Source organism: Oncorhynchus mykiss, chromosome 1, assembly GCF_013265735.2.
Source record: "Oncorhynchus mykiss isolate Arlee chromosome 1, USDA_OmykA_1.1, whole genome shotgun sequence".
NCBI lineage: Eukaryota > Metazoa > Chordata > Actinopteri > Salmoniformes > Salmonidae > Oncorhynchus > Oncorhynchus mykiss.
Genome location: NC_048565.1, coordinates 53135705 through 53152439, shown reverse-complemented (window position 1 = coordinate 53152439; position 16735 = coordinate 53135705). Strand labels below are relative to the sequence as shown.

Sequence of the window (16735 nt, the reverse complement as noted above, 5' to 3'; positions counted from 1 at the left end):
AGTATTTTACTTGGTGACTTTCACTTGAGTCATTTTCAGTTTAAAACTTCTTATTGCTGCAGGGGCAGTATTGAGTAGCTTGGATGAAAGGTACCCAGAGGTGCCCAGAGTCAACGGCCTGCTCCTCAGTCCCAGTTGCTAATATATGCATATTATTATTAGTATTGGATAGAAAACACTCTGAAGTTTCTAAAACTATTTGAATGATGTCTGAGTATAACAGAACTCATATGGCAGGCAAAAACCTGAGAAGAAATCCAAACAGGAAGTGAGAAATCTGAGGTTGGTCGATTTTCAACCCAGCCCCTATTGAATTCACAGTGGGATATGGATGAAGTTGCACTTCCTAGGGCTTCCACTAGATGTCAACCATCTTTAGAAACTTGAATGAGTGGGGTGTCTGGCAGAGAGCCAAGGGCTGGTCACACGCAATTCACATGATAGCGATCTGCGTTCCATGGCTTCTCTACACACAAAGGAATTCTCCGGTTGGAACTTTATTGAAGATTTATGATAACAACACCCTAAAGATTGATTCTATACTTAGTTTGACAAGTTTCTTCGACCTGTAATATAACTTTTTGAAGTTTTCGTCCGACGTTCGGATGGACCTGCACGAGCATTTGGAGCTGTGTACTAAACGCGCTAACAAAAGTAGCTACTTGGACATAAATAATGGACATTATCGAACAAATCAAGCATTTATTGTGGAACTAGTATTCCTGGGAGTGAATTCCAATGAAGATCATCAAAGGTATAATTTATAATGTGATTTCTGATTTGTGTTGACTCCAACATGGCGGATAATTGTATTTATTTTCTGAGCGCCCTCTCAGATTATTGCATGGTTTGCTTTTCCCGTAAAGTTTTTGGGAAATCTGACACAGCGGTTGCATTAAGGACAGGTATATCTATAATTCCATGTGTATAACTTGTATTTTCATCTACATTTATGATGAGAATTTCTGTTGAATTGATGTGGCTATGCAAAATCACTGGATGTTTTTGGAACTCGTGAACGTACGCACCAATATAAACTCAGATTTTTTTTATATAAATATGAACTTTATCAAACAAAACACATGTATTGTGTAACATGAAGTCCTATGAGTGTCATCTGATGAAGATCATCAAAGGTTAGTGATTAATTTGATCTCTATTTGTGCTTTTTGTGACTCTTCTCTTTGGCTGGAAAAATGGCTGGGTTTTTCTGTGAGTTGGTGGTCACCTATCATAATCGTTTGTGGTGCTTTCGCTGTAAAGCCTATTTGAAATTGGACACTGTGGTGGGATTAACAACAAGATTACCTTTAAAACGGTATAAAATACATGTATGTTTGAGGAATTTTAATTATGAGATTTCTGTTGTTTTGAATTTGGCGCCCTGCACTTTCACTGGCTGTTGTCATATCATCCCGTTAATGGGATCAAGTATGACAATTGAGGGCTTTTTACACTACTGCAGTTGTCCTGCATTTGGGTATTTTAAATGTGGTTACCCTACCCGGGGGCTGCCGTTTCAAAACGAATGCAATCAACTCTAACCAGGTTCACCCGGGGTATAGGCCCATGGCATTAATCGAATCCCACGTGGCTCGATAGCGTTATGTTGAATATATCATGGGGCATTTGTATTCTGTAGAGTGTAGTGTATAACTTTCACGTTCGTGCTGATCACTTATGATTTACCTCCCAGATTATGCGCAACACTTGTCTTCTCCGTCATGCACGTCTTCTAAACCCTCCCATTTTGCCCAAAGGCCACTTTCACAAGCAGTCACTGACATGCGCTTAGAAGCAAGCACATATTGCAGTAATAGGACCACAGTAGAAACACAGATATTTGGCCAGTAATTCCCTTTTTATGATTGAAATGTATGTTTTGCATGTGATGCTGTTCTAAAAGCCTGACGATAATTATAGGCCTAACCCCTCAAAAATGCACTAAAAACGCATTGATACGTCAAGTAATTAGAAACGCTACTTTTTATAATTATGAAAAACAATGAGTGTCTGGGTTTTCTACGTGATAACAGATCAACTGTCCCTCTTATTCAGTAGCATGTCGTTATGATTCTTGCATCAATGAATAACTGTATATGAAATGTAGTTACACTAGTGAGCACTAGATGGTGCCACTGCAGCTTATTTTGCCTCAGTCTTTCTAAGTGATGTATAAACACAATAACCTTTTTCAATAGTGTGGCAAAGGGGACTTCAGCTGTTCCTGGCCATCAGTAGTACTTACACTGATGTTCTTGCAGTTCAGTTGTTAGTAAACATCTTGACACCAAGAAATTTGGTAGCATCCTCAGAACCGGTCCCAAATCTGAACCTGCAATGTTCCTTTTCAGACAGAGTACTTACACTACCGGTGGTGCTTCTTTTGATCAAAATCAAAACACAAAAATAATCACACACTCATAACCTGCAAAAAACTAATGTGTATACAGGCTTCTGTATATTAGACAATTAATATACTAGTAAACCTTTCATCCATAAACTACAGCAGCTTCTTTCATTACAACCCGCAAATCCATGGTGTGCAATTAGGCTATTGTATATTAGAAAATCAATATACCAATAACCTCAAATTATATCAGCTATTGATTGCTTGAAAGAAAATAAATAAGCGAAGAGAACGACAATGGAGAGAAACAAGTTAGGGAGACAGACACTGGGGAGTTTGTAAATGTCTTCACAACACTGGACAGGTACTGGGACTACACAACAGACAAAGACACATTCAATATTAGGGGAAAATGGTTTAATTTTGGAGACAGAGGCAAAGAAACACCACACATGAACAAACATTTACCAAATAAAACATCGACTTGGCTTTCCAACTACACACCACTCATTCTATGGCAAAAACAGAAAAATCTAACGACACAGGTAAAAAGCAAAAAGCCCAGAACTAAAACAACAAATAATTAACTTTCTATTAAACTAATACATTTATTTATCCATCCACACAAGTTGCCTATAATCAATCCGGATGGTAATTTATAATAACCATGTGGACAGAGCACAATACTACTAACACAATACTACCCCCCCCCCCCCCCCCCCCCCAAAAAAAGTGAATAACAAAGTGAGGAACACGTAGAGAGCAAGTTGATGAAATCAAAATTAAGGTTATTTTAAGAAATAAAACATACTACCAAAACTGTTCTCATTGACGACCACCAAGAAGCCTAACTCAGGACCCACATTCAAGGCGAGGCCTTATAGAGAGGCCAGACATTTTTTTCCAATATAGATTTTTTTTCTTTAATTATTTCCAATATAAAAAAGCTTCACTGGTACAAAATACATATGAACAACCAGTATTGTAGAAATTGGAAAGAGCCTGTTTTTGTAATTTTGTTATTTTCAAATCCCACCCAAGTTTTAAAAAAGTTTGTTAATTAAAACAGAAAATCACTACTGTAATAATGCTTTACAGATCAGATAACATCAAGATGCACCGCGACTTTGGTTTTTCTCAAGACAACACAAACATCTATCAAATCATTTATGTGGAGAAGAACATGAACAAAGAATTCATATCAATTATTAATCAGACAATAAAAATGGTACATGACGAGGACAGATAGATTGTTGACCAAGACAATATCTAAGAGACGCAAAGCTACCACATACCTTTGTCAAATAGCACTTCAGAGTATGAGAGAGCAGTGAGCAGTGACAGAAATACTGAGACTACATCCAATATGGCACCCTATTCCCTATCTGCCCTGGTCAAAATTAGTGCACTATGCAGGGAGTAGGGTGCAATTTGGAACGCACTCCAAAAATGGTGGTTGTGACGGAAGCCCCCGAAGTGAGTCTCAAGTTCCTATACCCTGACCCATGTGTGATTTTATATTGTGCTTATATTTCAACATTTTCAGTAACACTTCTTTTAACAATAGTTTTAGAACTAACTACCTGTTATAATCAATTCAATATTAACTAACATTGGTTATCAGTTTGTTGTAGCCTACATACTAAATTATTTTTTAGAAAACTGTCATAAAGACAAATCAATGTTTATAATATGGCACACTTCCCAGGTTTTGGTTGATGCAAAAAATGATATTTCTATTATAATCAATAAATCAATATACAACCACTACCATTTTGCCAAATAACAAGCATTCATAATATACATCGTCTGTAACCGTACCGTAAAGTACTCAACTCTGTCACTCACCAACAAGGGGATTTGTCTTCAAAAGTTAAGGGTTGTTTCTTGTATAATCATTTTTAAAAATTACTTGCCAATGTGTTCAAATTCACACATCACATTAGAACCAATAACTCGACACAAAGTGGGGGAAAAAAACAGAGGGTGATTTAGCCTTAATGACACACTGGTATCAATATAATAACAAGCATGCCAAAATAAAAAATAAAAGAGCGTTACCTAACTTCAGCAATCTCTAATAATAACAACCAAGGCCTAATAGTATCTGTGTAGGCAGTTTCTAGACATATAATATGGCACTTTGATTATTGTATTGCATTTGGATATAAAAACACACTGCAAAAAGCACATGCTCCATCATATTGAACGCAAAATATTTTTTTATTAGTAGTACCTTGGTAGTTCTGGGAAGTGCCACCAACCCATGCTTCAAAGACAAAAAGATTAGCAAAAAAGTGAACATTTCCCCTAATATTTCTGCTAATAACTGACATAAACCACTCCCATTCAACAAACAAAACTCCAAACTCCTCTCAACAAGTGCTGCTAGAACTCCCAAGCTAAAACTGGTGCCATCTGTGGTGATATAAAAAAATAAATGAAAGTGTTTAAAATGGCAACAATTGTGCATTTTGTGTCTTGTTAATCCCAAATCTGTTGCGAAAGACACCTTACGCAGTGCTTGCATCTTCCACACAGAGCTGAATCTCAAACACAAAGGACCCTGAGTTGACAACCCTTGTTTAGAACCATTTGGGTCGTGGTCAATAGGGCACACCGTAGCAAACCGGAAAATGAAAACAAGCAGATTTTATTGGGCAAGTTCAGATAGTCTCCCATGCTTGATTCTGTTTTGTGCCTAGTGAATACAACCCCGGTACACTTTTTTTCTTTTTGGGGAACCTTTCTTTGGGGGGCTGGATGTAAATGATTTGAGCTGACCCATCAGCTTCGCAGTTCAACTGACAGAAAGTAGGCTAGTCCATTATCACCCCTATAAAAGACACACTTCTGTTTGGAGTAGTAAACTTTTATGCTGAAACATGGAATGCTTTTGTAAACCAACACTGTTTTGGTGGGGGTGAGTTGAGCAGTGTTAACACATAGATACTGTGCGTAAGTTTTGAATAGAAAAGTTTTTTTAATGTGTGATAAACTAATATCTTATCACCAACAAAGAAATTCAGTGTGTGTGTGTGTGACCAAATAAAAATTCTCGCTCACATTCAGGGGCTCCGAGTGTTTTTACTGTCACAAAACAAAGTGTGTGTGTGTGTGAGAAAATGGGCACCGTCACATATTGTAAGAGGTTAAAATACTGTGTGTGTGTGAGTTTGACACATGGGCACTTTAAAAACAAAAAAGCATCATCTGTCTTCTGTGTTAAGAGACATTATCTTTCAATACAAGGCATCTACACTAAACAAAAACTCAAACATCCATTTATCAAATAAATTCTCATCAAGAAGAAGAAGTACCTTAAGTAAGAATTTAATACTAAGTTTTAATCGTTCTCTTTTTTTAAAGTAGGAAAAAACAAATTCAGTCTATATACTCCCCAAGATGACACAATGACAATCTATTATCTGATGTATCCAAAAAAAGCTAATAATCCATAAAGGAATTCTGACAATACAGTGACTTCAGAAAGTATTCACACCCCTTGACTTTTCCCAAATGTTGTTTTGTTACAGCTTGAATTTCAAAATGGATTAAATATAGATTATCTTGGTCCATTGCCTACCCACAATACCCCATAATGTCAAAGTGGACGCGGACATTATTAGAAATTGACAAATTAATAAAAAAATATATAAATCTGAGTATTCAACCCTTTTGTTATGGCAAGCATAAATACGTTCATAAAATAAGTTGCATGGACTCACTCAGTGTGCAAAGTGTTTAACATGAATTTTGAATGACTCTCTCTGTACCCCACACATACAATTATCTGTAAGGTCCCTCAATTGAGCAGTGAAGTACAAACACAGATTCAGCACAAAGACCAGGGAGATTTTCCAATGCCTTGCAAAGAAGGGCACCTATTGGTAGATGGGGCAAAAACAATAGACATTGAATATCCCTTTGAGCATGGTGAAGTTATTAATTACACATTGTATGGTATATCAATACACCCAGACACCACAACTCAGTTGCCGGAGAGGAAGGAAACCGCTCAGGGATTTCCCCATGAGGCCAATGGTGACTTTAAAACAGTTACATTTTAATGGTTGTGATAGGAGAAAACTGTAGTTACGCAACAATACTAACCTACTAATTGAAAGAGTGAAAAGGAAGCCTGTACAGAAAAATAATATTCCAAAACATGCATAATGTTTGCAACAAGGCACTAAATGAATACTGAAAAAAATTGGCAAAGCAAATCGTTAAGGACTGAGGAGTTTTTCAGGATAAAAAAAACAGACAGAATGGTGCTAAACACAGGCTAAATCCTAGAGGATAACCTGGTTCAGTCTGCTTTCCACCAGACACTGGCCGATGAATTCACCTTTCAACCTCACACACAAGGCCAAAGGTGCTTCTACAAAGTATTGAATCGGGTGTGAATACTTACTTAAATTATATATTTTTGTATTTAATTTGTGCCAACATTTCTGAAACCATGTTTTTCACAGTCATCTTATGGGACATTGTGTGTAGATGAGTGAGGAAAAAAATCTAGTCATCCATTGTGAATTCAGACTGTGGAATAAGTCAAGGGGTATGAGAACTTTCTGAAGGCACTGTACATGTAAATAAGTAGGAATTACATCACCACTCGTAATGACATTTATTTTTTCGAATGGTTGTGTTGATCGAGCAAACAGTTGTTTTTTTAATCCTCTTTAAAAACTTGAAACACTTAGACCCTAGCAGATGACATTACAACATAATCTACAAAATAACCCCAAAGTTAACCTAAACATCTATAGATTCAATGGTATAAAATATAGGTAATCTAAGTGTGCATTTAAACCACAGATTGTCTATTTGTGAATCGGTTCTAAAAAGTTCATGTAGGTAGTCATAGCAAATCTACCTTTTAATTGTGCCGTAAATATTTTTTGGAATAAAGAATAAAGCTAAATAAACTGTTATATTTTCATTAATGAAAACCAAGTCACCAACAGCCTTAGCGAGAAAATTGAAAATCTTTACAATGCCTTCTTGAATATTAAATGTGAAAAGCCATAACAACGCACTGAGGGGAATTCTGGTTGATAATCAGACTTGTTTTGAAAATTGTTTTGCTAGTCGAGTGGTCTTAGTGTGCAGCCGAAATGGCACCCTATTCCCTACATAGTGCACTACACTTTTGACTAGAGCCCTGGCGGCAAATACAAATCTGTGCACTAAATAGGGAATAGGGTGTCATTTCAGACACAACCTTATAGTATGTTGTTTCAGAAGCCAGCATATTGCTAAATGGCACAAAGTAGCACTGTGCCGTGCTAGTCCCTGTATTAAAACTTTCAAGTGAACTTTAGACCGAGAGAAGAGGTTAAAAGAAACAACATAAAAACAAGCAAATTACAAAATTTAAAAAAGAAAGAATAAACTATCCCACAGGCTTTTAAAACAATGTTTTTTTCTGCATTTGCTAAATAGTCTCTTAAATGAAATAAGCGCAGGTAAGATTTCACATTGATTTTGCTTGTCCTCCCTCCCTTCCCTCCCATTACATTTATACAGAAAAACTAGAGAAAAATGAAGTTACATGCAAAAGAAATTGGACTTATCCAAAATGGCAGCATATTCCCTATATAGTGCAGCACCTAGCACTGATCAAAAAGGCTTTGGTCAAAAGTAGTGCACTATACAGGGTGCCATTTTGGATACAACCAATCAGGTTGAGCTATGGTCAAATTTCATATGTCAAAGGTCAGTGGGGGGGGGGTGTGTGGTCAGGTAGCCTATTGGTCAGGCGAGCTTTAGCGAGACATCAGAGACAACAATGGTGGGAGGATGATGAGGAGTAGCCGGGAGGAAGAGGAGGAGTTTTGGGTTGGCTTTCAACACCATGAGGACATGCTAGGCTAACGATGAGCAAACAGGCATGGAGATTTTTTCTAAAAAAGGGAAGAAAAAACACGAAAGGAGAGAGGTAGAGAGAGCGAGAGAGAGAGAGAGAGACAGAGAGGGAGAAAGAAGTTAGCCACAGCACAATAACCTTTCAAACATGAGGCACCAACAACAACGACAAACAATGCCAACCACCACATATAACATAATGACAATTGGGGATGTTTCCCCACACACACACACACACAAAACAATACAGTTTGATACAGGAAATGACATCATCAGATTAGAAAATGACATCACTAGACGTATGTTAGACAGTCAGACATGCACATACACTTGGCACTCAAAGTGATCCATCTCTAACCAGTCAGTCCCTTCAGGAGAGACATGGATGGATGGAATGATTGGAAGAAGTTAATTATGAAAAGAAGTGAGCAGAGGTAGCCCCAGCAGCTTGACATTGCTTGGTTTTAAGAAAGAAAAATAATGAGAGATGGAAGCAGAGAGAAAAAGTGAAAGAGCTTCACATATTAAGATGCAACAGACTGAAGCCCAAGAGCTCTGATAGTCTGACAGGATGAGGCGTGTGTCTGATCCTTAGTCAACCCGTCTATTTTAAACCTAGTAAGTTGATATAATGAAATGGTACAGAAATAATCAAACCTGGTGTTCCCTCTTATATATCACAACACAAAATACCCTTTTGAACACTGGCTCTAGTGATAGCTATAAATAATCATATAAATTAACACACTTTATACCACTCTTAAAAATTACATGATGAAACTGTAAAAGGAATGGATGCAGTAATAATAGACATGTAAAGAACATAACCGGTTTAAGATAACAAGACCCCAGTGGAGTGAGTCTGAATGACACCCACGATAGTAGTACGGCGCCCCTGGGGCCAATTAGGGTTAAGCGCCTTGCTCAAGGGCACATCGGCAGATTTGTGACATTGTCGGCTTGGGTATTCGAACCAGCGACCTTTCGGTTACTGGCCCAACGCTCTAACCTCTAGGCTACCTGCCACCCTTTTAATTAAGTCTCTGCTGTGGTGATCAGATGGCCTTGGCTTTAGTCGTGGGTTGGGTAGACTTAGACTTACCCGTGTAATGCTAACATTGAGCCTGGGGAAAATGGCCCCTGCCCTGGGTAAGATCAGTAGGGTTTGCTGTCGTTCTTAGAGCGCTTCAGCTGCACCTTGAGCCTCTTCATGCCGATCTGGAAGCCGTTCATGGCCTGGATGGCGGCCTGTGCCGACACCGGATTGTCGTAGCTGACAAACCCTGAGGAATGGAGGAAGGAAATTAGGGCTAGTGATATACCAAACTCAAACCAATGAGGCAAAAAAAACAAGTCTTCAGAGATTTCCATGACATACCAGGGGGCTGTGATCAATGAGTTCGACAGATAACAGTCCTAAATAACCCTAATCTTTTCCAGAAATACAGACTCCAAATCGGAATGGTATAATTGGTTTGACAACCAATAACGCATATTCAATAAAGAAAATCAAGCGATGACTGTTTATCAAAATGTACAGTGCATCCAGAAAGTATTCAGACCCCTTGCCTTTTCCACATTTTGTTAAGCTAAGCCTTATTCTAAAATCGATTAAATAGTATTTTTTTCCTCATCAATACCCCATAATAACAAAGCGAAAAACAGGTTTAGAAATGTTTGCAAATGTATAAAAAAAAAAACTTATTTACATAAGTATTCAGACCCTTTGCTATGAGACTCGAAATGGAGCTCCGATGCATCCTGTTTCCATTGATCTTCTTTGAGATGTTTCTACCAAGCCATGAGGTCGAAATAATTGTCCGTAGAGCTCCGAGACAGGATTGTATCGAGGCACAGATTTGGGGAAGGGTACCCCAAAAAAATCTGCAGCATTGAATGTCTCCAAGAACACAGTGGCCTCTATCATTCTTAAATGGAACAAGATTGGAACCACCAAGACTCTTCCTAGAGTTGGCCACCCGGCCAAACTGAGCAATCAGGGGAGAAGGGCCTTGGTCAGGGAGGTGACCAAGAACCCGATGGTTACTCTGACAGAGCTCCAGAGGTCCTCTGTGGGGATGGGAGAACCTTCCAGAAGGACAACCATCTCTGCAGCACTCCACCAATCAGGCTTATATGGTAGAGTGGCCAGACTGAAGCTACAACTCAGTAAAAGGCACATGACAGTCCGCTTGGAGTTTGCCAAACGGCACCTAAAGACTCTGAACATGAGAAACAAGATTATCTGGTCTGATGAAACCAAGATGGAACTCTCCTGCTCCAGAGTGCTCAGGACCTCAGACTGTGGCGAAGGTTCACCTTCCAACAGGACAAAGACCCTAAGCACACAGCCAAGTCAACACAGGAGTGGCTCCGGGACTCTGAATGTCCTTGAGTGGCCCAGACAGAGCCCGATCTAACATCTCTGGAGACCTGAAAATAACTGTGCAGGGACACTCCCGATCCAACCTGACAGAGCTTGAGAGGATCTGCAGAGAAGAATGGGAGAAACTCCCCAAATACAGGTGTGCCAAGCTTGTAGCGTCATACCCAAGAAGACTCGAGGATGTAAAAAAAAATGCCACTGCCAAACATCCTTCAAAAGAGTACTGAGTAAAAGTTCTGAATACTTACGTAAATGTAATTACATTTTTTATGTTTTTTTATTTTATTACAAATTAGCAAAAATGTCTAAAAACCTGTTTTGCTTTGTCATTATGAGATATTGTGTGTAGATTGATGAGGGGAAAAAACGATTTAATACATTTTAGAATAAGGCTGTAATGTAACAAAATGTGGAAAAAGTCAAGGGGTCTGAATACTTTCCGAATGCACTGTAGCTGGTTAATGATCCTGCTTTCTACCCCAGCGGCCATTGAGCCAGTTATTTCTCATGTTTGGAGGCAGCAGACTACATACCGAAGCACTTGCTCAGATTGGTCTGTTTGTCGATGAAGACTTTGGCAGAGACGACACTTCCAAAAGGCATGAACATCTGCAGGACATCCTGGTCTCCAAACTCCTGGGGCAGGTGGTAAATGAACAGGTTGGCTCCCTCAGGACCTGAGGGAGAGAAAGCAGAAAGAGCAGGAGGGGAGAGGATCGCAGGGGAGGAGAGAAGAAAAGGAGAGGTAGAGAGAAGACAGATAGACAGATCAACAGATCAAAAAACATAATCATGTGGCATAACGCACAGCTGTGGCCAGCAGACTGACCTGGGTTTAAAATTGTATTTGAAATCTTTCCAATACTCAATCTGTGCTTGATTGAGCTCGCCTGGAACCAATGGAATAGTCCCAAGAGCACCAAAGCCTGCCAATCTGGCACTTGAGGGCCCTGAAGTTCCCCTTAGGTGCAGATCTAGGATCAGCTTCTCCCCTCCCACAATCCTAACCACTACGAAACTGACCCAAGATCAGCTTCCAGGCCGGGGCAACTCATCTTATTCCCACTAGTGGCAAGCTCAAGCAAATGCTCAAAGTATTTGAAAGAAAACCAATACTACCTGACCACACATTGTGGTTAGTGTGTGGACTGAGACTCACCCTCCCTCTGGCTCCCAGCTGAAGGAGCAATGAAGGAGAGGAGAGGATGGAGTTTTAGATTTGTTTTTTGAGAAAGAGAGATACTGGTACTAAGTAAACATATGACACTGCGCCCTATGGTTAGTCGATTATTTTCTTTCAATGTCATACATCGTTTACTTGCAAAGCCCATTTGGGCTTACAAGAAACTAGTTGAGACACACATGGCCAAAACATTGATATTTGCATGACATTTTTGGTAATTTAGCAGACTTACAGTCAATGCATTCCACTTAAGGTAGCTAGGTAAGGCAACTATATATCACAATCAATGTAAGTTAACAAGACAACATTTGCAGCCTAACTGGTGTGTGGACTGAGACTCACCCTCCTTCTGGCTCCCGCCGGCTGCTCCCTGCAGTAGGGACTGGCTGTAGAGGGAAGGCAGGGCGGAGGCCGTGTACTGCTGCATCCCTGAGTAGGCCTGAGTCAGTGCGTCCATGGAACTCGCCCCCGAGCCATTCGCCATCGAGGCCCCCAGCCCTCCGTTCATAGCCGCCATTCCTAACACAGTAGACGTAAAGATATCATTTATTTTGACAATTCAAAAATACAGATTACATCCATGCAACTGGATACAACAGCCAGAAGAAAGGCCTCGACACCTAAAGTTCTCTCTACCATACAGACTCAAATCAAATCAAATTTTATTTTGTCAAATTTTATTTGTCACATACACATGGTTAGCAGATGTTAATGCGAGTGTAGCGAAATGCTTGTGCTTCTAGACTGGCATACACTTGGGATTAAAATGACACTAGTCTAATCCTAAACTAAATAGCTATTTCAATGGATATTCTCCCAAGCATTCTTTTCAGTCCAAACCAGGCAATGTGTCCGTAAAACCAGCCGTTACTCCAACATTTGACAATCATGGACTACCATACAGGTAAAGAAGCCTGAACATCACCAGAACACAGCGGCTTCATCAACACAATTAAGGTATGATTTGTGTGGCCGAAAACAAAAAAGGTTGAAGAAAAGGTAGTGAAGTCATTGTTTTTAGTGCAGTACTCACGGTTGGAGTACTCACCGCTGACACCCCCAGTGAGGGCGTTGAGGTTGTTGAGACCCATGGAGGTCCCCGTCAGGCCCCCGCCGAGGCCCTGGGTCAGGCCCAGAGAGGCCAGGGTGTTCATGGCTGCACCAGCGCTGGAGCCTGCCGTCTGGCCTGCTGCTGGGGAGGAGAGGGGTCAGAGGTTACTATTAGGTGTCGTTTAAGCCTAGCAAAGATGTGGTATAGTGGAGTAGATAGAGCAGGCCAAGCAATTGAATACGAAGCAGGTGCACTCGTAGGTGTCTTTTCTGGGGACACAGAATCTTAATCCTGGACTAAAAAGCAAGTTCAAGGGGGAATCTCCATTAAAAAGTTTTTAGTTCAGGACTATGTTAAATCTGTGTCGTAAGATTAAGCGCCGTAGATTTTTTTGTGAGCAGTACATTTTTTATAGAGCGAAAAATGAAGGGAGAAACTAACATTGGCCTCAGACTGCTAGATTACCTGGACTATAGAGAGACTGGGCTATAGTTACCTGAGTTATAGAGATTACCTAGAGCTCCGTTGGCTGACAGGGCGTTGGAGCCGCCGCCTGAGTTCTGGGCTGCAGAGGCAGCAGCAGCTAACGTGGCCAGGTTCTGCAGCTGCAGCTGGTTCACACCTGGAAGAGGTGAGTGAGAGAGAGGTTGTTTTATTTCAACTTTATTTATTCAAGTATGTCAATTAAGAGCAGATGCTTATTTGCAATGACAACCAAGAGGGGGAAATGGAGCTGCATTAGCTGTTCTTATGGGAGACCAGAAGAGCGGAATCACCCGCATACAGAAAGAAATGGGAAAAACAAGAAGACTTCATAGCATTGCCATATAACAGGAAAATAAGTGGCCCTGGCACCCTGCCTTGAGGCACTGCACCGGTTCTTGATTTTCACCCCTATAAATTTGTCCCCAGCAGACTTGTATCTCCTAGAATAGATACTCTGATTAATGTTCCAATCTTATTCAACGGTAATGCGATTTTAGTGGTTGTGAAACTATGTGGGAGTAAAGCATCGTGACAGAAGGTTATTTACATGAACAGTTGTATGTTTATCAGAGTGGGTTTGGGTTGTGGAGGACGGGAACAGGGACAGGAAAAAAAATGAGTGACTCACCTCCTAGCCTCTGCATGCCACCAAAATTACTCTGGTTACCAGTAGATGTCGCCTGTTGGAGCAACTGTAAAAGAAAGAGAGCGTTCTAGAACAGAGTAAAGTAGACTTGTGCTCTTTCCCAATAATTTTAGTCTTTCCTTGATTCCCCACGTCCTCTCTCCTCGTCTTTTTCAAAACTCATTGAAGGTCTGCGGGTAGGGCACTTCTCAAATGCGGTTTGAGAAAAAGGCGAGGAACTTCTCCTCCAATGTAGAGACAGAGAGGAGGTGACAAGGACCTGAGGAAAACTAATTGAGAAAGAGTACGACTTCTCAGAATGTCATGCTTTCCCAACAATGATAAACATGCATGTAGCCTATATTTATGAATATGTATGTCAATGGTTTCAATTTACTGCCAGGTACTGTACTGTGAGGCCTCCAAGCCCTGCCAGATTACTGTGGCGTACTATGGTGTATTAAGGTGTACTTACTGCCAAGTACTGTGGGGTGAGGCCTCCCAGCCCTGCCAGGTTTCCCCAGGTGGAGGCGCTGTTGAGCTGCTGCATCTGTTGGGCCATCTGCTGCTGCAGGCGCCGCTGCTCTTTGTCCCTCTGAGTGTCCGCAAACTTACACACCATGGGAGAGGAGCAGCCCTGTAGTGGGGGAGGAGCGAGAGTTAGATTTCACCCAGTCAAGTTCACACACACACACACACCATCAGAAACACAGACACTATCACAACAGTCAAATCTGCAGGGCCATTTTTCAGGAAGAACTATCGTGGAGGATATACTATGCCCTGTGGTAATCTGGGGAATGTATTTCTTTAAGTGTTGCATTCAAAATAGGAAATAAACAATTAGAACATTGTCATGCACGACTAAGCCAGGCTACATTCCACAGACAGAACCAGGAAGGGATCATGTTTAGACAGAAACAAGACAGCCAGTTACACTTTATAACACTGGAGGGTATGGCTCAAAAGGAGGATTGGGGCGGGGTCGGTTGGGAGGCACTGAGGCTGAGGAGAGTCAACGCAAAATACACACACACACACACACACACGGGAGGGACATAACAGAAACATATAAACAGAGACAGTCAAACAAGGAAGGACGTGTATGCCAAGTCAAGACATAACGAGAAAAGACATTTAGCTACAAAACACATACATAGGATAGCGCTGTAACAAACAGACAAGCCAGATATTGACATATCACTGGACAGACCAGACGTAGACATGTGGTATCAATGTTGTGAATTAGAGAGAGCCAGACAAAGGGACCAGGCTTGACAGGGAATTACTTTCTACACTAGTAGCACCTCCCATAGCATCAGGGGGATACAGTAAAGACTAATACACTAGTAGCACCTCCCATAGCATCAGGGGGATACAGTAAAGACTAATACACTAGTAGCACCTCCCATAGCATCAGGGGGATATAGTAAAGACGAATACACTAGTAGCACCTCCCATAGCATCAGGGGGATACAGTAAAGACTAATACACTAGTAGCACCTCCCATAGCATCAGGGGGATACAGTAAAGACTAATACACTAGTAGCACCTCCCATAGCATCAGGGGGATACAGTAAAGACTAATACACTAGTAGCACCTCCCATAGCATCAGGGGGATACAGTAAAGACTAATACAATAGTAGCACCTCCCATAGCATCAGGGGGATACAGTAAAGACTAATACACTAGTAGCACCTCCCATAGCATCAGGGGGATACAGTAAAGACTAATACACTAGTAGCACCTCCCATAGCATCAGGGGGATACAGCAAAGACTAATACAATAGTAGCACCTCCCATAGCATCAGGGGGATACAGTAAAGACTAATACACTAGTAGCACCTCCCATAGCATCAGGGGGATACAGTAAAGACTAATACACTAGTAGCACCTCCCATAGCATCAGGGGGATACAGTAAAGACTAATACACTAGTAGCACCTCCCATAGCATCAGGGGGATACAGTAAAGACTAATACAATAGTAGCACCTCCCATAGCATCAGGGGGATACATTACTGACTGTAAAGGGTGTAGTAGGGTTGCAAAATTCCCAGAAACTTTCCCCAAATCTCCAGAAATCGCCATCGGAGGATTCCCGGATTCAGGAGGAGCAGAAAAGGAATACTCCAACATGGATTTCTGGAAATGTCTCCAACCCTAAAATGGTGCCATCACTACTGGGACCTAGTTCTAAATTCTGAGGCCCAGAGCTGAGCTAGTTTTATTCTGTGGTTCCTAATTAGGGATCGGTTGGCTGCTTCCCTAGGGAGCCTCTGACCTGTTAGCAGTCATATCACTCTTGCTCCAGTTCCTGAACACTGAACTGATTCAACGGGAATACCAGCCCAGTTTTGAAGGGGCTTAGTGGGACAGTTACTCTTATACGGTACACGCATGCCTACAGTGCATCTCAGTTGATGCCTAAACGATAGTGGAGAACCTAGGTTCCCTGACCTACAACGTTTTGAAAGGACCCACTAAGACAGTTGCTCTAATACTGTAGCCTTTATCTCTGTTTAGTTAAAGTTCATTCAGTATAATGAGCGGCGTAATGATTTACTATGCAGGTTAAGCATGGGTAAATAAACACTTTGTAATGCAAGAGGTTATACAGTTGCTCTAATATAGGACTATATCTCAGTTAATGTTTATTGAATATAGTAGTCTCTATGCTTTACTATGTAGGCTAAACAATATGGGTAAATACTTTGTAATGCAAGGTTTAACACATTGCCGGGCGCGTTGCCGCTTTGCAACTGGCACGTCACAAATAAA

At 40.8% G+C, this 16735-nt stretch overlaps 1 protein-coding gene across 14 annotated transcripts in view; it reads right to left on the bottom strand.

Annotated features, from left to right (window-relative positions):
• Positions 1-2750: 2750 nt before the first annotated feature.
• The window catches only part of LOC110524948 (CUGBP Elav-like family member 2), a 68717-nt gene continuing 54732 nt past the window's right edge, over positions 2751-16735 (bottom strand). For 5 of the 14 annotated variants that reach the window (XR_005052076.1, XR_005052085.1, XR_005052087.1 and 2 more), the window contains exons 7-15: positions 14431-14592; positions 13959-14022; positions 13341-13466; positions 12827-12985; positions 12136-12312; positions 11770-11787; positions 11144-11287; positions 9327-9507; positions 2751-8262 (exon numbers count right to left, since the gene is read on the bottom strand). Coding sequence is in view for 2 of the 14 variants with exons in the window: in XM_021604911.2 (XP_021460586.1) it covers positions 9380-9507; positions 11144-11287; positions 11770-11787; positions 12136-12312; positions 12827-12985; positions 13341-13466; positions 13959-14022; positions 14431-14592 (978 nt within the window). In the remaining 12 variants the exon portion in view is untranslated. Of the gene's footprint in view, positions 9508-11143; positions 11288-11769; positions 11788-12135; positions 12313-12826; positions 12986-13340; positions 13467-13958; positions 14023-14430; positions 14593-16735 lie in introns of all 14 variants that reach the window. The other 9 variants (XR_005052078.1, XR_005052077.1, XR_005052080.1 and 6 more) reach the window with 9 other exon arrangements.